We start from the raw sequence: 20283 nt of genomic DNA on the forward strand, positions 1-20283 counted from the left end.
GATGTCCATTATTCAGCAACACACATGTTCCGAAACTTGCCTGAATACAGTTAAATTTAAGCACAGCTTAAAGGATTTGTTAGGTGCCAGTACCGCACCAACAACAAATTTATTAATATCACACATTGAGGTTTTGTATGTACATTTACATATTTGTGACAGATTTCTGACTTATTCCACATTCATGAGAACCTTTTACTTATGATATAAGGAAATGACATAGGCAATGAAGAATAAAGTATTCTCGCATCGTGCCATGTTCTACATTCTTGAGGATCAAGGATCTATAGAAGAAAAGTATATTTAATCTTGCATAGAATGCACTGGTTACTTAGTGCCAAATTTATGTTAAGGAAAGCAAAACTGAGGAAGACATCCTTTAAAAATTATCCTTGTGGTTATATTGAGGAGAGGGGGGGGGGGGGGGGGGGAGTGCGATAAGAAGGAACTGGTAGCAAGTGACAATAAAAAAAGATTGATTGAAACCAGACAGTAAAGTAAAGTGTGTGGTGAAGAGATGAAGAAGTTGGTAGAAAATATTTTATCTGCTGTATGATACTCACTAAGGCACCCTGGAATAGCTAATTAGGCACTGGAAGCCGCAATATGGTGGAAAAATTCGAGTAGCAGCCAAGGATTACGATGTATATAACACACAACAAAACACAGTATTGGAAGATATGCCATCCTGTATCAGACCATTCAAGTGGCTGGTGAGTTTATTCAAAAATTAAATGAATTCATACTGCAATAATTGCCCTACGAAATCTAGTTTTACAGTATTTTATGCAGTTCAGTAACTGACAAGTAACTAGGTGCCTTTAAAATGGTAAAAAGGTACAACATTAAATATAGTTTGACTGTGTTCATATGTCATTATCAAGCTATACTTGATTTACTGATTAGATCCATTTTGTGCCACCCAAGTGTTTTAATTTACTACACTTGGATGTTACTTTTAGTGTTCATGGTGTGTGTTTTAACATCAATGAAATCATCAGAAAAGAAGCTTTAAGGAAAATAAAAATATTTATTATAGACTTTTAGAAAGTCAGTCACAGCTGACATTTAACTTTAGTTTAATATATACAAGCAAAAGGAAAAATCTCACTATTTTGTGCAGTTAAAGCTTCATGTCATGAGGGTAAAAAAAAGTTAAAAAGTTCACAGCACATACTTTGTTACATAATAAGTTGTAGCAAAGCATTCATTACATTCATAGTCTGATCATCTACAAGAACAATGTCAAAATGATTTAAATATTCTTCTAAGCACTCGTCAACCTGGAACATAAGAAAATGCATTAATTACATGTGATGACTTAAGAAGTCAGGAATGTAAATATTTATATAATGAAAATTATTTTTAAAATTAATCACTAATGTGTTTAAAACAGGGTATATGTCCAGTTAAATGAATTCTGTACACATAAGTGTGCCATAGGATTGATACAGCATCCAATCTTTTCCTGATAAATTGTTATTACTACACATTTTTGGCCCTACGACAGTGACTAACTTGAATGTTAAATGATTATTCTTTTTCTCTTTCTGAAACCTCTTCATTCTTTTGTTTTTTTCCTGCTTCCTTTCCTCTGCTCATACTTTGTCTGTTTTCTTCCCTTCTTTTACTTTAAATTTCATATTCATAATTTTGTTTCTGAAGCTTTCTTTTTCACTTATCATTTCCCTACAGATCTCTGCTTGTTTTATGTCTTCTCCTATTTCTTGAAACCAATTTTTTTTATTCAAACTGTACACTACATCAAAAATCCTATTTGTGAGTCTGTTGTTCATTCTATGTACACTGAGGTGACAAAAGTTATGGGATAGCAATATGCACATATACAGATTGCGGTAGTATTGTGTACACAAGGTACTGCACTGGCGGAACTGCCATTTGTACTTGGGTGGTTCATGTGAAAAGGTTTCTGACATGATTAAGGCTGCATGACAGAAATTAATAAATTATGAACACAGAATAGTAGTAGGAACTGCAGGCAGGGGACATTACATTTTGGAAATCAATAGGGAATTCAATATTCCGACATCGACAGTGTCAAGAGTACTTTGAGAATATCCAATTTCAGATGTTTCCTTTCACCACAGACTATGCAGCAGACAACAGCCTTCACTTAATCACCAGAGCAGTGATGTTTGAATAGGAACTGTCAGTGCTAATAGACAAGCAACACTGCATGAAATAACTGCCGAAGTTAATGTGGGACTTACAACAAATCTATCCATTAAGGCAGTGTGGCAAAATTTAGTGTTAATGGGCTATGGCACCATACAACTGATGCGAGTAGCTTCGGTAGCAGCACATCATCTGCAGTGCCTCCCCTGGTTTTGTGACCATATTGGTTGGACATTTAAACGACTGCAAAACCATGGCCTGGTCAAATAAGTCCTGATGGTAATGAAAATGTGATGGCTACAAAGCCATGGACACAAGGTGTCAAGAATGCACTGTGAAAGTTGGTGGTGGCTCTGTAATGGTGCGGCTGTGTTTATATGGAATGGACTGGGTCCTCTGGTCTAACTCGACCAATCATTGACTGCAAATGGTTATGTCAGGCTGCTTGGAGACCATTTTCAGCCATTCAGGGATATTATGTTCCCATGCAATTATGGAATTTTTATGAATGACAATGTGCCATGTGACTGGGCCACAATTGTTCATGGCTGGTTTGAAGAATGTTCTAGACAATTCGAGCAAATGATTTGGTCATTGGCCACCCACATTGTCCTAAATGCACCCCACTGAACATTTATGGTACATAACAGAGTTCTTCATGCACAAAATACTGCACCGACAACACTTTCACAATTACAGGACGGGGGCTTCCAATGACTTGCTGAGTCCATGCCACACCGAGTTGCTGCACTACGCCGGGCAAAAGGAGGACCAACACAATATTAGGAGATATCCCATTTCTTGTCACCTCAGTGTATGTGTCCACAGAATTATAGTTGCCATTTTCTGATCATTTCCGTCAATTTGTCAGTATAACCATATAATTCTTTAGGTGGTCTCTCCATCCATCATATACCATCTGTGTGTATTGCTCCAAAAAATTTTCTCAGGATTTTCTGTTCAATTTTTTGTGCCTCTGTGATGCCTGATGCTCTGATTATGGTCGTTTCTGATGCCAAGAGTGCTTCTGGTAGTGCAACTGTGTTGCAGTGCCTGAGTTTGGCCTGTCTCGAAATGTTCATTTTATTGTTGTGCATCATCATCAAATAATAAACTATCTGAAGTTTTTCTGTTCATTCTATGTTGGATCCCTTGTCTGATCCTCCTATTTGTATATATTCCCTAAGATATTTGAATTTTTCCACTCTGTTAACCTTTCTGTATTTTGTGTACATGGTTTGGTTCTTATTGTTCTTTCTTTCCATGTACTACATTTTCTCATATCTGTGAACCTCTTTTGGCAGAGACTTTATGTAAGCATTCCTGGGCTTATTGTCTACTGCTACTGAGTATTGCCATGTCATATGCAAATGCCACACACCTTATGAGCATCTTGTTTGCACATGTTCTCACTAACTAAATCCCTTTTCACTTTTTTCCCACTGTTTTATAATTTGTTTCAAAGACTTTGTGGAGTGAAAGTGATGCAGACCATCTCTTTGTCTGAGCCCTGTATGTACCTCAAATGGGTCTGAGGTTTCTCCTATAAATTTTATTTTGGATGTGGTGTCTGTAAGTATCTGTTGTATGAGTGTCCTAGTTTTTCTGTCTGTTCCATATACTTCTTATGTGTCAAAGAACGTCTGCCTGCCTATGGAGTTCCAGGCCTTCCTAAAGTCCATGAATGTGACTACAGTGTTGTTAATCTGTTTGATCTGCAGTAGAGTTGCAAATCTATTCAGTAAGGAGCTTCCTTTTGTGAAGCCTTCTTAGTGTTCACCTATCTCTGTATTGACTTGTGGTTCTAGTCTGTTGAGTAGTGCGTTGGGGAGAATTTTGTACATGACCGGTAATGAGGTACCTCTGTAATTATAAGGGTCTGTCTTGTCACCCTTTTGTCTAGCACGTGAATCACCGCACTTTTCCATTCCTGTGGAATTTTCTCTGTATTCCATATTTCTTTGAGAATTTTATTAGTGATGATTTCGCTTTTGAGTATCTAGATCTCAGAGATAATGCTGTCTTCTGCTGGAGCTCTGTCTTTTTTTTAGTTATTTTATAATCTCCTCTACCTCTGTTATGGTACACGGTTTTCAACCTGGGTTTGGTGTTGTTTTTACGAGTGTAATTTTTCTTTGGACTTCAAGCAACTGAGGACTTTATCAAAATAGTTTTTAAGAATTCTGCAATTTTCTTTAGTATTTGTTTCCATAGATTGGCCCCCCATGAACCATGGACCTTGCCGTTGGTGGGGAGGCTTGCGTGCCTCAGCGATACAGATGGCCGTACCGTAGGTGCAACCACAACGGAGGGGTATCTGTTGAGAGGCCAGACAAACATGTGGTTCCTGAAGAGGGGCAGCAGCCTTTTCAGTAGTTGCAGGGGCAACAGTCTGGATGATTGACTGATCTGGCCTTGCAACATTAACCAAAACGGCCTTGCTGTGCTGGTACTGCGAACTGCTGAAAGCAAGGGGAAACTACAGCCGTAATTTATCCCGAGGACATGCAGCTTTACTGTGTGATTAAATGATGATGACGTCCTCTTGGGTAAAATATTCCGGAGGTAAAATAGTCCCCCATTCGGATCTCCGGGCAGGGACTACTCAGGAGGACGTTGTTATCAGGAGAAAGAAAACTGGCATTCTACGGATCGGAGCGTGGAATGTTAGATCCCTTTATCGGGCAGGTAGGTTAGAAAATTTAAAAAGGGAAATGGATAGGTTAAAGTTAGATATAGTGGGAATTAGTGAAGTTCGGTGGCAGGAGGAACAAGACTTTTGGTCAGGTGATTACAGGGTTATAAACACAAAATCAAATAGGGGTAATGGAGGAGTAGGTTTAATAATGAATAGGAAAATAGGAATGCGGGTAAGCTACTACAAACAGCATAGTGAACGCATTATTGTGGCCAAGATAGACACAAAGCCCATGCCTACTACAGTAGTACAAGTTTATATGCCAACTAGCTCTGCAGATGATGAAGAAATTGATGAAATGTATGATGAGATAAAAGAAATTATTCAGGTAGTGAAGGGAGACGAAAATTTAATAGTCACGGGTGACTGGAATTTGTCAGTAGGACAAGGGAGAGAAGGAAACATAGTAGGTGATTATGGATTGGGGCTAAGAAATGAAAGAGGAAGCCGTCTGGTAGAATTTTGCACAGAGCATAACTTAATCATAGCTAACACTTGGTTCAAGAATCATAAAAGAAGGTTGTATACATGGAAGAATCCTGGAGATACTAAAAGGTATCAGATAGATTATATGATGGTAAGACAGAGATTTAGGAATCAGGTTTTAAATTGTAGGACATTTCCAGGGGCAGATGTGGACTCTGACCACAATCTATTGGTTATGACCTGTAGGTTAAAGCTGAAGAAACTGCAAAAAGGTGGGAATTTAAGGACATGGGCTCTGGATAAGCTGAAAGAACCAGAGGTTGTACAGAGTTTCAAAGAGAGCATAAGGGAACAATTGGCAGCAATGGGGGAAAGAAACACAGTTGAAGAAGAATGGGTAGCTCTGAGGGATGAAGTAGTGAAGGCAGCAAAGGATAAAGTAGGTAAAAAGACGAGGGCTGCTAGAAATCCTTGGGTAACAGAAGAAATATTGAATTTAATTGATGAAAGGAGAAAATATAAAAATGCAGTAAATGAAGCAGGCAAAAAGGAATACAAACGTCTCAAAAATGAGATCGACAGGAAGTGCAAAATGGCTAAACGGGGATGGCTAGAGGACAAACGTAAGGATGTAGAAGATTATCTCTCTAGGGGTAAGATAGATACTGCCTACAGGAAAATTAGAGAGACCTTTGGAGAGAAGAGAACCACGTGTATGAATATCAAGAGCTCAGATGGCAACCCAGTTCTAAGCAAAGAAGAGAAGGCAGAAAGGTGGAAGGAGTATATAGAAGGTTTATACAAGGGCGATGTACTTGAGGACAATATTATGGAAATGGAAGAGGATGTAGATGAAGACGGAATGGGAGGTAAGATACTGCGTGATGAGTTTGACAGAGCACTGAAAGACCTGAGTCGAAACAAGGCCCCCGGAGTAGACAACATTCCATTAGAACTACTGACGGCCTTGGGAGAGCCACTCATGACAAAACTCTACCAGCTGGTGAGCAAGATGTATGAGACAGGTGAAATACCTTCAGACTTCAAGAAGAATATAATAATTCCAATCCCAAAGAAAGCAGGTGCTGACAGATGTGAAAATTATCGAACTATCAGTTTAATAAGTCACAGCTGCAAAATACTAACGCGAATTCTTTATAGACGAATGGAAAAACTGGTAGATGCGGACCTCGGGGAGGATCAGTTTGGATTCCGTAGGAATGTTGGAACACGTGAGGCAATACTGACCTTACGACTTATCTTAGAAGAAAGATTAAGAAAAGGCAAACCTACGTTTCTAGCATTTGTAGACTTGGAGAAAGCTTTTGACAATGTTGACTGGAATACTCTCTTTCAAATTCTGAAGGTGGCAAGGGTAAAATACAGGGAGCGAAAGGCTATTTACAATTTGTACAGAAACCAGATGGCAGTCATAAGAGTCGAGGGGCATGAAACGGAAGCAGTGGTTGGGAAAGGAGTGAGACAGGGTTGTAGCCTCTCCCCGATGTTATTCAATCTGTATATTGAGCAAGCAGTAAAGGAAACAAAAGAAAAATTTGGAGTAGGTATTAAAATTCATGGAGAAGAAATAAAAACTTTGAGGTTCGCCGATGACATTGTAATTCTGTCAGAGACGGCAAAGGACTTGGAAGAGCAGTTGAACAGAATGGACAGTGTCTTGAAAAGAGGATATAAGATGAACATCAACAAAAGCAAAACGAGGATAATGGAATGTTGTCAAATTAAATCGGGTGATGCTGAGGGAATTAGATTAGGAAATGAGACACTTAAAGTAGTAAAGGAGTTTTGCTATTTAGGAAGTAAAATAACTGATGATGGTCGAAGTAGAGAGGATATAAAATGTAGACTGGCAATGGCAAGGAAAGCGTTTCTCAAGAAGAGAAATTTGTTAACATCGAATATAGATTTATGTATCAGGAAGTCGTTTCTGAAAGTATTTGTTTGGAGTGTAGCCATGTATGGAAGTGAAACATGGACGATAACTAGTTTGGACAAGAAGAGAATAGAAGCTTTCGAAATGTGGTGCTACAGAAGAATGCTGAAGATTAGATGGGTAGATCACGTAACTAATGAGGAGGTATTGAATAGGATTGGGGAGAAGAGAAGTTTGTGGCACAACTTGACTAGAAGAAGGGATCGGTTGGTAGGACATGTTTTGAGGCATCAAGGGATCACCAATTTAGCATTGGAGGGCAGCGTGGAGGGTAAAAATCGTAGAGGGAGACCAATAGATGAATACACTAAGCAGATTCAAAAGGATGTAGGTTGCAGTAGGTACTGGGAGATGAAGCAGCTTGCACAGGATAGAGTAGCATGGAGAGCTGCATCAAACCAGTCTCAGGACTGAAGACAACAACAACAGATTGGCCTATTCTTTTGAAGCATTTATTTGGAGACCCTTTATATTTTCTCTGAATATTCTGTAGAAATTTCTCATGTTATTTCTCTTGCAGTCTCCCTCAATTTTACTTAGTCTACTTTTGTTGTGTCACTCTTCTAATATCTTTTAAGGATTGTTTCAGAACTTTATAGAAATCCTGCCATGTCTCTCTTTTTCTGCTACTGCTAAAATTCTTCCAGGAATGGATTCTACATTCAATGGATTCATCGCTAGTTGCATACCACCATCTATGTTCTGATTTCCCAGGAGGTTGACCCCAATGCATTGCAGTCTGAATTGTCTTCGTGAGGCCTGTCCATTTTTCTGCTATATTTTGATTAATTTCTTCACTAATTTTATCTTTGTTTATCTCCAAGTATTCTAGGTCTGGTCTTATTATTTTGTTCTGTGGTGTCTTTCTGTTTCTTGGTATTGATCTAGTTTTAACTTGTAGTAAGGGACGGTCAGACTTTAAGATTTCTTTGAGTGTTCTCACATTCAGAATTTCTCTTGTATTTTTGTTTGTTATCGCTACATAATCAATGTGGAATTACCCCCACACATTTTTGGCATTTTCCATGTTGTGAAATTTTGTCTTGGCTTTTGAAATTGCTTTGACATAATTTTTAAGTTAAAATTTTGATAGTAAAGTATGAGATGTTCCCCATTCTTGTTGGTGCGACTGTTTGCCGTGTTTTGCTTGTTCTACTTCTCTTTGCCCAGTTGTGCATAAAAGTCTCCTAATACAATTTTAACACATCTTTCTGTTATTTTCTTTGTTATTTCTTCCATGTCTTCCCAAGTCTTCAACGTCTTGTGTTTTCTTTCTGTTGTGATCGTTTGTTGGTGCACATGCATTGTGACTGGGTATCTCTTGTTTCATGATTTCAAGGTTACTGTGGAGATTTCTTCTGATACTGCATTGAAATCTAGAAAATATATATGCCGTCATATAACCAGGAGTGACAAATAGTTCTCTTTGCTCATGATGGAAGTCCCATACTCAAACCGAATGTGGAAACTATACCATTTGAAAATATAAATAAAATTTACTTGAAAATTTGTATGTGGCTCTCTGCAAACAGATTTAACAAACGTAAGATGTCAAAATATCTGACCACAACATAGGAAATAATTCACGAAAGAAAATATTCTTAATTCTTAGCTGTTTATGTTGATAAGAACCTTACTGTTACAGATAATGTTAAATTTCTAACTTCAGTGACTTATTCATTATGGATAATATTAGATTTTGAAGATGAAACTGTCGAAGTGGACTTTTCCTGTTTTGCAGCATCATATCATGGAACAAGAGTGATTGTTGCACAGAAGTGTGTAATAAAGTTAATATGTGGTGTGCACTGTTGAACCCTGTACACAGCTCGGCACATTGACAACAGCTTCACAGTACATTTACTCCCTCACAAAGTTTGTTGTCAACAATCAACCACAGCTTGAAATAAACAGTAACATTCATTCATCAATTATAATACTTGCAGGAAAAACAATTTAAACTGTCCATCACTGAGTCTTCTTGATGCACACAAAGGAGTAAGATATTCAGACACAAAAACTCTCTCTCTCTCTCTCTCTACTCCTTCCATAATGCTTGTCTTTGTTTTTATTTTTAAATTATTTATTTAAGTTGATGTATTGTACTGACCTTGTCATACAGAAAACCTATTTTCAGTACTGCATTTGGACAGTGCACGCCCTCTGCCATACCTGCGTCTCCTACGACATCACCCATTAATATGACGTTTGGACGGTTTGTGACCAGCTAGTGGGGGGGAAAAAAGGCAGTTGAAAATAATTAAACTTTCTGGAATTTGTATCATAATAATCTCTAAAGCACATAACTGCATTATTAAGGGCTTATTTCACTGACAAATGACGACATGGATACCTAAGCCAATCCAATACAAAATCTTATCTTTACCTGACTTGTACACTCAAGGAAGAGGTGTAGGTTTGACTTTCTATCAGTAGATTGTTCTATGTACTGAACAGAAATGGTGTTTTATAGAGTTTTAAGTAAAGGTAGAGAAATCTGCATCAGTGCTTCTTAAAGCATACTTATACAAATTTGCCACAAGTAAAAGAAAAAGTATTTTGGAATAAGTGTGATGAGATAATCACACTAAACAGCAGTCATCGTTAAATAACTTCCCAGATAAAAACACCCCAAATAAAGTGACATGCTGCAAAATATTCCCTTCTCAATTTTTTTAACAAGAGTTACACATGGATTAGTAGATATCAATCATTTCTCTGTTCATTATGTTGATGTAAGTGAGGGATGTGGAACACGAAAGGGACTGCAGTCCAATTCTGAGAAATGATTGTAACTTTCCTAGTAAATTTCACACTATAATGTCCTGAACATACATTTGTGCCTGTAAGGTCTTATGACTCAGATAGGGATGGGACAGTGAGGTGTGGATATTTGAGAACACAAAATTCCTCTAGCTTCTAGTTCTCAAGCAATTCTTGAGAAGCTCAGAAGAAATTATGTGGTAGCACATGTCGCTGGGCACTTCCCTGACGACATGCACTGGGGTTGTTATTTGACTTGAATGCACAGGTCACACCAATATTCAAGAAAGGTAGTACGAGTAATCCATTAATTACAGGCCCATATCATTAACGTCAATATGCAGCACGATTTTGGAACATATATTGTGTTTGAACATTATGAATTACCTCGAAGAAAACAGTCTATTAACACACAGTCAATGTGGATCTAGAAAACATTCACATGAAGTGTTGAGTGCTACTGAAGAGGGATTTCAGATTGATTCCGTATTTCTGGAAGGCTTTTGACACTGTACCAAACAAGCAGCTTGTAGGAAATTGCGTGCTCATAGAATACCGTCTCAGTTATGTGACTGGATTTGTGACTTCCTGTCAGAGAGGTCACACTTCGTAGTAATTGACAGAAAGTCACAGAGTGAAACAGAAGTGATTTCTGGCGTTCCCCAAGCTAGTATAGGCCCTTTCCTGCTCCTTATCTATATAAACGATTTAGGAGACAATGACTAAAAAAGTCATCAGAAGACCAAAACAAATTGCAAAATGATTTAGAAAAGATATCTGAATGGTGCAAAAATTGGCAGTTGACCCTAAATAATGAAAAGTGTGAGGTCATCCACATGAGTGGCTAAAAGGAATCCGTTAAACTTCAGTTACATGAGAAATTAGTCAAATCTAAAGGCTGTAAATTTAACTAAATATGTAGGAATTACAACTTAAATTGGAAGGCACACACAGAAACTGTTGTGGGGAAGGCTAACCAAAGACTGTGTTTTATTGGCAGGACATTTAGAAAATGTAACAGATCTACTAAGGAGACTGCATACACTACGCATGTCTGTCCTCTATTAGAATACCGCTGCACCGTGTGGGATCCTTACCAGATAGGAATGATGGAGTACATCGAGAAAGCTCAAAGAAGGGCAGCATGTTTTGTATTACTGCGAAATATTAGAGACAGTGTCACTGAAATGATGCAGGATTTGGGCTGGACATCATTAAAAGAAAGGCGTTTTTCATTGCGACGGAATCTTCTCATGAAATTCCTGTCACCAACTTTCTCCTCCAAATGTGAAAATATTTTGCTGACACCAACCTACATAGAGAGAAACAATCACCACAATAACATAAGGGAAATCAGAGCTCATATGGAAAGATATAGGTTTTCATTCTTTCCGTGCGCTGTACAAGATTGGAATAATAGAGAATTGTGAAAGTGGTTCGATGAACCCTCTGCCAGGCACTTAAATGTGTTGCAGAGAGTCCATGTAGATGTAGATGTAGATGTAGAATGCAGATCCTCGACAAACACACTGGCAAATCAGTGCACTCTTAACTCGTAAGGCTCAGGTTTAATTTTAAAAAAGCTGTGATTCAAATCAATATGGATACACTAAAAGAAAAGTCATGGAGCTTGCAATACTTTACAGAGGTTGCACATAATGTTAGTTGCAGCATTTGGTTTAAAAATCTCTTATATTTCAAAAAATGCAACATCTTGAACTACACAATTTATAGAGCAATGAAACACCAACATCCTTGGATACACCTCATTCTTCTAATACTGTGAGCCATACAAAATACCAAGGTATGCAAGTTATTGATTCAAATCCAACAAAAAAGGAAACACTGTGTGAAAGGTCAGATAGTACCTAAAGCAATCTGCCAAGGTTGGAAATTGGACTCCAACAAATACACAACACAGCCCAAAATAAAAACCATCAAAGGTTTTGCATTGATTTTACTGGACTAGTTGTCGAGCAAAACACAACTCCTTGCAGGAACACTGATCTAAAAATTATGTTTCTCTTCATAGAAGTAAGTGGTAAGTGGCAAAAAGTACTAGATGCAGCACTAGTGGCCATGATACGTCAATTTTTAACCACTCTCAATTATAGAGAACATTGGTTTTCGAAATTTTGTTGCATTGTTGGACCCAAAATATTTGATACCAAATCGAAAAAAATTGCGCCATATGACAGAAGAAAATCACCATAAAGAGAAAGAGATTGTGAACATGAAAGCGAAAGACTACCTGTGATTCTTTAACAGCCAATATCTGAACCTCACTGAAATGTGAGGCATCTATGGCTGTTAATTGGTGCCTGAAAGCTTTAGCTCTCAAGACAGTCCATTTCCCAGAAAAGAAAATAGCACTACTTATTAGTGAAACATTACATAAATTGCTGATTTAAAATGGAACATCAAAAACAAAGGTGTTAAACATCACAACTGACAATCGCAGTAGCATATATCCATAAAGCATATTCACAGTGGCAGCATAGATATGTAACAGTTGTTTGGTTTGGCAAACACCATCAAAATAGTTGTGAAAACTTCTTTGAACACCAAGTTAGCTCTTCATTATATGGTGAAAAGGAAATAAAAAAGGGCTACTTATTTTAAAATAAGTTGCAACACTAATAAAAACTTCACAAAATCTAGGATCTAATTAATTAACTCAGGAAATCTAAGAGCAATGGAACAGTACATTCAGGGTGTATACGCAGACAGTGTGTGGAATTTAACACTTCGTTTCAAATATATTGTCTGCCTCAGTGGAAAAGATTAATAACAGAAAATGTCTTTAGCAAACAGTCAAAAATAACTTCATTGTTCTGGAAAGCAAATAATGCTTGACTGTCAGAAAGGTGGAAACAAAATAAAACCTGCAATTAACAACACATTTTAGCCTTCCCTAATTATGTCAATGTATTTTAATTCACTTGATAGCCCCCAGCCAGAGAAATCTCTTTTGTTTTCATTTGATGTGAGAGCAGTAAACGAAGAGGAAACAGCAAAATCACTAAATGTAAACACGGGTCACATGGAAACTACCTACTTCCCCACTACAACTCAGACAGCTCAACTCAGACAGCTCTGCACATTAGCCCCGGATATACGATATTTCCGAACCAGGGCAATACCCTGCCACTCCCTCAAGCGTTTTGAAATAGGACATAAAAAATTAGAAAAAAACAAAATTTCAAAAATATATTCATTTTGTAGCACAAATATTTCTGAAGAGTCTAATGCATAAAACATAGCGATCGAGGAAATGAAAGGCATGTTATTTAGTCATAAGTGTGCCAAACTGCAGTGCCACACCTCTTCACACAGCAGTCTCCTATCGCACATCACTGTATTTTGCTCTGTGGAATTGAAACTTGTATATTTTGTAATGGATGCCATCAAACCACATTCAGGACAGGGGAAATTAAAATGTCCTGTGGTGGCTGTCATGCTTACAGTCAGCTGGTTTGACAGCATCCTGTCCCTTATATAAAATAGAAAGAAACTTCCACATGGGAAAAATATATTAAAAACAAAGATTCCAAGACTTACCAAGCGGGAAAGTGCCGATAGACAGGCACAATAAAATAACACACAAACACACACACACACACACAAAATTTCGAGCTTTTGCAACCGGCGGCTGCTTCGTCAGGAAAGAGGGAAGGGAAAGGAAAGATGAAAGGATGTGGAGTTTAAGGGAGAAGGTAAGGAGTCATTCCAATCCCTGGAGCGGAAAGACTTACCTTAGGGGGAAAAAGGGATAGGTATATACTCGTGCGAGCACACACACACGCACATATCCATCCATACATACACAGACACAAGCAGACATATGTACAGGCAAAGAGTTTGGGCAGAGATGTCAGTCGACGCGGAAGTGTGGAGGCAACGATGATGATGATGAATGACAGGTGAGGTATGAGTGGCGGCAACTTGAAATTAGCGGAGATTGAGGCCTGGTGGATAACAAGAAGAGAGGATATATTGAAGGGCAAGTTCCCATCTCCGGAGTTCGGATAGGTTGGTGTTGGTGGGAAGGATCCAGATAACCCAGACGGTGTAACACAGTGCCGAGATGTGCTGGCCGTGCACCAAGGCATGTTTAGCCACAGGGTGATCCTCATTGCCAACAAACACACTCTGCCTGTGTCCATTCATGCGAATGGACAGTTTGTTGCTGGTCATTCCCACATAGAAAGCGTCACAGTGTAGGCAGGTCAGTTGGTAAATCGCGTGGGTGCTTTCACATGTGGCTCTGCCTTTGATCGTGTATGCCTTCTGGGTTACAGGACAGGAGTAGGTGGTAGTGGGAGGGTGCATAGGACAGGTTTTACACCAGGGGCGGTTACAAGGGTAGGAGCCAGAGGGTAGGGAAGGTGGTTTGAGGATTTCATAGGGATGAACCAAGAGGTTACGTAGGTTAGGTGGATGGCGGAAAGACACTCTTGGTGGAGTGGGGAGGATTTCATGAAGGATGGATCTCATTTCGGGGCAGAATTTTAGGAAGTCGTATCCCTGCTGGAGAGCCACATTCAGAGTCTGGTCCAGTCCCGGGAAGTATCCTGTCACAAGTGGGGCACTTTTGGGGTTCTTCTGTGAGGGGTTCTGGGTTTGAGGGGATGAGGAAGTGGCTCTGGTTATTTGCTTCTGTACCAGGTCGGGAGGGTAGTTGCGGGATGCGAAAGCTGTTTTCAGGTTGTTGGTGTAATGGTCCAGGGATTCAGGACTGGAGCAGATTCGTTTGCCACGAAGGCCTAGGCTGTAGGGAAGGGACCGTTTGATATGGAATGGGTGGCAGCTGTCATAATGGAGGTACTGTTGCTTGTTGGTGGGTTTGATGTGGACGGATGTGTGAAGCTGGCCATTGGACAGATGGAGGTCAATGTCAAGGAAAGTGGCATGGGATTTGGAGTAGGACCAGGTGAATCTGATGGAACCAAAGGAGTTGAGGTTGGAGAGGAAATTCTGCAGTTGTTTTTCACTGTGAGTCCAGATCATGAAGATGTCATCAATAAATCTGTACCAAAATCTGGGTTGGCAGGCTTGGGTAACCAAGAAGGCTTTCTCTAAGCGACCCATAAATAGGTTGGCATACGAGGGGGCCATCCTGGTACCCATGGCTGTTCCCTTTAATTGTTGGTATGTCTGGCCTTCAAAAGTGAAGAAGTTGTGGGTCAGGTGATGGCTAAGGTGATGAGGAAAGACGTTTTAGATAGGGTGGCAGGTGATCAGCGTGAAAGGAAGTGCTCCATTGCAGCGAGGCCCTGGACGTGCAGGATATTTGTGTATAGGGAAGTGGCATCAATGGTTACAAGGATGGTTTCCGGGGGTAACAGACTGGGTAAGGATTCCACGCGTTCGAGAAAGTGGTTGGTGTCTTTGATGAAGGATGGGAGACTGCATGTAATGGGTTGAAGGTGTTGATCTACGTAGGCAGAGATACGTTCTGTGGGGGCTTGGTAACCAGTTACAATGGGGCGGCCAGGATGTTTGGGTTTGTGAATTTTAGGAAGTAGGTCACAAACCCAAACACTGTGACGCTTTCTATGTGGGAATGACCAGCAACAAACTGTCCATTTGCATGAATGGACACAGGCAGACAGTGTTTGTTGGCAATGAGGATCACCCTGTGGCTAAACATGCCTTGGTGCACGGCCAGCACATCTTGGCACAGTGTTACACCGTCCGGGTTATCTGGATACTTCCCACCAACACCAACCTATCCGAACTCCGGAGATGGGAACTTGCCCTTCAATATATCCTCTCTTCTTGTTATCCACCAGGCCTCAATCTCCGCTAATTTCAAGTTGCCGCCACTCATACCTCACCTGTCAATCATCATCATCTTTGCCTCCACACTTCCGCTTCGACTGACATCTCTGCCCAAACTCTTAGCCTGTGAATATGTCTGCTTGTATCTGTGTATGTATGGATGGATGGATGTGTGTGTGTGTGTGTGTGTGTGTGTGTGTGTGTGTGTGTGTGTGTGTGTGTGCGCGTGCGCGAGTATATACCTATCCTTTTTTCCCCCTAAGGTAAGTCTTTCCGCTCCCGGGATTGGAATGACTCCTTACCCTCCCCCTTAAAACCCACATCCTTTCTTCTTTCCCTCTCCTTCCCTCTTTCCTGAAGAAGCAACTGTTGGTTGCGAAAGCTAGTAATTTTGTGTGTTTGTGTGTTATTTTATTGTGCCTGTCTACCGGAGCTTTCCCGCTTGGTAAGTCTTGGAATCTTTGTTTACTCTTCAGAAAATTTGCACACTTTATTCCTTATCAGCTAACAACTTGCTGCTTTGTGTGACATAAAATTAAATATAGTATACATAAAACCTGTAAAGACATGACACAAGCAAAACAATACACATTTCTTCAATCCTTAGTTCCTAGAATTTTTTTTTATCTAATCTTGCTACAGCTTTACAAGGTGTGCTTTCCTTTCTGCAAAAGAATCTGTTACCTCATCAAAGTTTGTCAAATGTTTTGCTTCATGAAAAATTGAAATGTCGTTGCCTAATACTGAAAAAGCTGTTAATACAAATAGGATCCAAGACAGGTGGTGTTTTTCAGTCTGATTACATCTGTTTTGTCACTCTCTGCTAGATAAAACAAAATAGGCCTTTCTAATACTGCAACAATCGTAACACACACCAAATAAACAAGACTGTTTGGCACAAACGGTCATTTTTAACGACAGATTATAATTCACAAAGTACTAATATCAAATGCCCATTAGGCCTACCACAAGCAAAAAGCTTAACTTTAGGAAATAGTTTCACACTACATCTCAAGCATGAGATCGAAAAATAGTAGTACGAAATTTTTATACAAACTTGGAATCGCATATTGTTCCATAATTTGTGTGATGTCTCCGTTTCTTCTCCTTCCTTGTTCTAACAAAGAGTCATTTTATCACCAATTCTGTAACTATTCCTATTATTCGCCGGTTAACTTCACTAACTCTGTCAGAATCACCAGTTTAGTTATTCCACGATTATTCCGCGGTTAGGCGTTGTTACGTGTTCATACAACGTGTTTTCCGTGCTACTTCCACTTAAAGCGGCTGCTAGCGGGGACTGTACAACTGACTCTTACTAGCATAGCAATCTGGCCCAAAATTTTTTGTCAAAATTTCATTTTCTTGGATACACCAAGAAGGTAATACGTAATCACCGGCCGCAGTGGCCAAGCAGTTCTAGGTGCTTCAGTCTGGAACCGCGCCACAGCTATGGTCGCAGGTTCACATCCTGCCTCGGGCATGGACGTGTGTGATGTTCTTAGATTAATTAAATTTAAGTGGTTCTAAGTTCTAGGGGACTGATGACCTCAGATGTTAAGTCCCATAGTGCTCAGAGCCATTTTAATACATAATCTTTCTTACCTGTTATTGTTTGTTTCCACTCCAGTAGTCTGAATCTATGGATTTCGCTAGTAATTATAACAACACTCATTATTTGCAAACCCAATCAAGCACAATCAGACAGTGGTTGGCATTCATCCGTTCAGCCTTACTCCGCTCAGCTCATATAGTCCTTTTTGTCTGTAGGAAAGTTTGTTTATACGTGCGACGAGGATTCCCCTGACAGAGACATAATGTACACTATGCATGCACTCACAAATCAACTTATGATTCACTCAGGAATCAACTTAGAATGTGTTCGGAAATGTTCAAAAACCGACAGGGATGGGTTTCAAAATCAGGTATCTGTATGACACAATGCATGCACATTTGCATGCCTCAGTTCAACTTTCTGACAATGACACTGGTTATTAATGGACCAGCATTTCAAATTTCAATGGCTTTTCTCGCACTTACATTAACCTGTGATCTTGCAATGTTAATCACTTAAATATGTTACCTAGACAAATGTATTCCCAAAATTTCATTATTCTACATTAATTATTTCTTGGTGTTGGATATTTTTTCCCGTAATTGTGTAATGAAAATTGCCATACTGATGAGTCTGAAGTGATAAGAGAGCAGACAGAACAGAGCAAGATGTGGTTTAATGTTTGAGTATCAATTCCTTTTTGTATTTGGAGTACTTATGAAACAGTAAAACTGTTGGAGCCACAAGGGAAAAGGAAGGTGTTAAGGCGCATACACACTAGGGGCAATGAACGACAGCCAGTGGATTTGGCCAAGCATTGGTCGTCAATGGTGTGGAATTGCAGTTGGCTCTGATAACTTGTCGATGTTGCTCCCCTTTTGTTATTGTTATAAAGAAATGTTTTAATTACAATTTCACTGGCCGATATTATGAGGGAAGAAGAGTATTTAGCAATCACTGTATGTGCAAAATTTACTTTACTGCAAGAAGTTGAGCATCAGGAAAAGAAGGAGAAATGATGCTGGCAGAAAACCTATCGATAAAAGGTCGGGATCAGTGTGGTGGGATAAAATTAATGTGTGATCTTAAAGCTGTTTTGGAATATGGGGTATTTCATAAATTTTTTCCCAAATGAAAGTAACAAATTTTGAATAGTTGCTGAAGTGTATAGGCTCTAAAATTTATAAAGATGGAATCTCTTCTGGGCACCACTCAGCTCCACTCCTAAGTTTGTTTCTTTCTGTTTGTCATTCACAGTGAGGTGATGTCAATAACAACTTAATTTTCTTTTCCACATTGTACACATTACATTCAAATGGCTCACTTATTTCACTCCAAATGTCTAACCTTTTCAGTTTGTTTTTACAATTGCAGATTGTACAGTCCCACAAATATTACTGCTTGTGATTAAACTATCAGGTTTAATGCTGTCTTTGTTTTCCACTCCATGCTCCAGTATTTATAAATTCAATAAATACATACCCATCATGCACACACAGCAAATCACTATGGAGCCAAACTAGGAGAGAGGTCCAAGCACCACCGCTTTTATGTTATTGCCAGCAAAACCGAATTTGTCACACTAAGCACATCTCAGACAATGAAGTGCTTGTCTATTGTTTGTTGGCCTAGCGTATATGCGCCTTTAAAATTATCTCACCAATAGACATGAATGATTTGATTGCACTAAATTAGGCATAGCATAAATCTACATCAGAATGGATTGACTGAATTTAATCCCATTCTTCCTGTATGCAGGATAAATATCTTAAGCACTATGACCCCTCTTTAGTTGCATAGTTCGACTCTGAAACTATTGATATAAATAGCATACCTATTTGTTGCATTATGTGATAAAGAAACAAGATTTTTGTATACTTCATTTCTATTTTAAATGTTGTTATGAAAGACAAAACCATCAATACACAGAAATAATAGTGGAACGTGTTAAGGAGATTTTTTAGCCAAGTTAATTGTACATGTTGTTGTTGTTGTTGTTGTCTTCAGTCCAAAGACTTGTCTGATTCAGCTCTCCATGTTACTCTATCCTGTGCAAGCCTCTTCATCTCCGAATCAATTATTGATAGTTGAAAGGAAAATTTTGCCAAAAAGATAAGTGTGAAATATATCGCAAAACTGGCAGTTTTTAGTGAAGTAATGCGAAACCAGTGATTTTTGCAAAATATCACAAAATTTGTCATTTTTCTGAATAAAAAATGTTACAAATCAGAAGACAACAATTTACCAATATTGAAACTACATTTTGCCTTCTTTTTCCTCAAGTCTGCAGTTCATGTATAATCTGAGAATGGAAGTTCATTTCCCATGTAACAAACTATGATGTGATATCAAACATAACATCAGAATTGGGAAAAAAACTGAACTTGGCACAAAAAATTTGGCAAGACAGTAACACCAGATTTGCCAAGAAAGTATCAGCAAATATGCTTGGAAAGTAACACACAATCTGGCACAATATAACACCAAAACTGGCAAAATAACACCAGATTTGGTTTAAAAAAATGAAAAAACAAAGAATTGAGCGAAAACAACAAATAATTTGGCAAAAAACCATGAAAGTTGGCCAAAAAGAACCAAAATTGGAAAAAATTCACACACACACACACACACACACACACACACACACACACACACACACACACACAAATTTGACAATAAAATAGTACTGAATTTGGCACACAACACTGATGAAATTGGGAAACAGTAACACTGAAAATGGCATAAAATAAAATGATTTTTTCCTGTCCTTAGTTATTGGGTTTACAGTGTCAAGCATCTTCACATTATTATGTATAAATAAATATGTTGGGACAGTAGCTATATTCTAGAAACCTGAAAAACAATAATTATAAACATGACATCTGCATTAGGTGCTGATAAGAGCATAGTAAAGAATGGTGTAAAATGACGTGCTGTGAATGGATCAGAAACCAGATACCAAGCATC

At 38.8% G+C, this 20283-nt stretch overlaps 1 protein-coding gene across 3 annotated transcripts in view; it reads right to left on the minus strand.

Annotated features, from left to right (window-relative positions):
* Window positions 1-1010: 1010 nt before the first annotated feature.
* The window catches only part of LOC126356370 (7-methylguanosine phosphate-specific 5'-nucleotidase-like), a 62916-nt gene continuing 43643 nt past the window's right edge, over window positions 1011-20283 (minus strand). For 2 of the 3 annotated variants that reach the window (XM_050007360.1, XM_050007359.1), the window contains exons 7-8: window positions 9325-9441; window positions 1011-1283 (exon numbers count right to left, since the gene is read on the minus strand). In XM_050007360.1, the coding sequence (XP_049863317.1) occupies window positions 1182-1283; window positions 9325-9441 (219 nt within the window). In that variant the 3' untranslated portion in view covers window positions 1011-1181. The remainder of the gene's footprint in view (window positions 1284-9324; window positions 9442-20283) is intronic. The other variant, XM_050007361.1, reaches the window with a different exon arrangement.

Source organism: Schistocerca gregaria, chromosome 3 (genome assembly GCF_023897955.1).
Source record: "Schistocerca gregaria isolate iqSchGreg1 chromosome 3, iqSchGreg1.2, whole genome shotgun sequence".
NCBI classification, from domain to species: domain Eukaryota; kingdom Metazoa; phylum Arthropoda; class Insecta; order Orthoptera; family Acrididae; genus Schistocerca; species Schistocerca gregaria.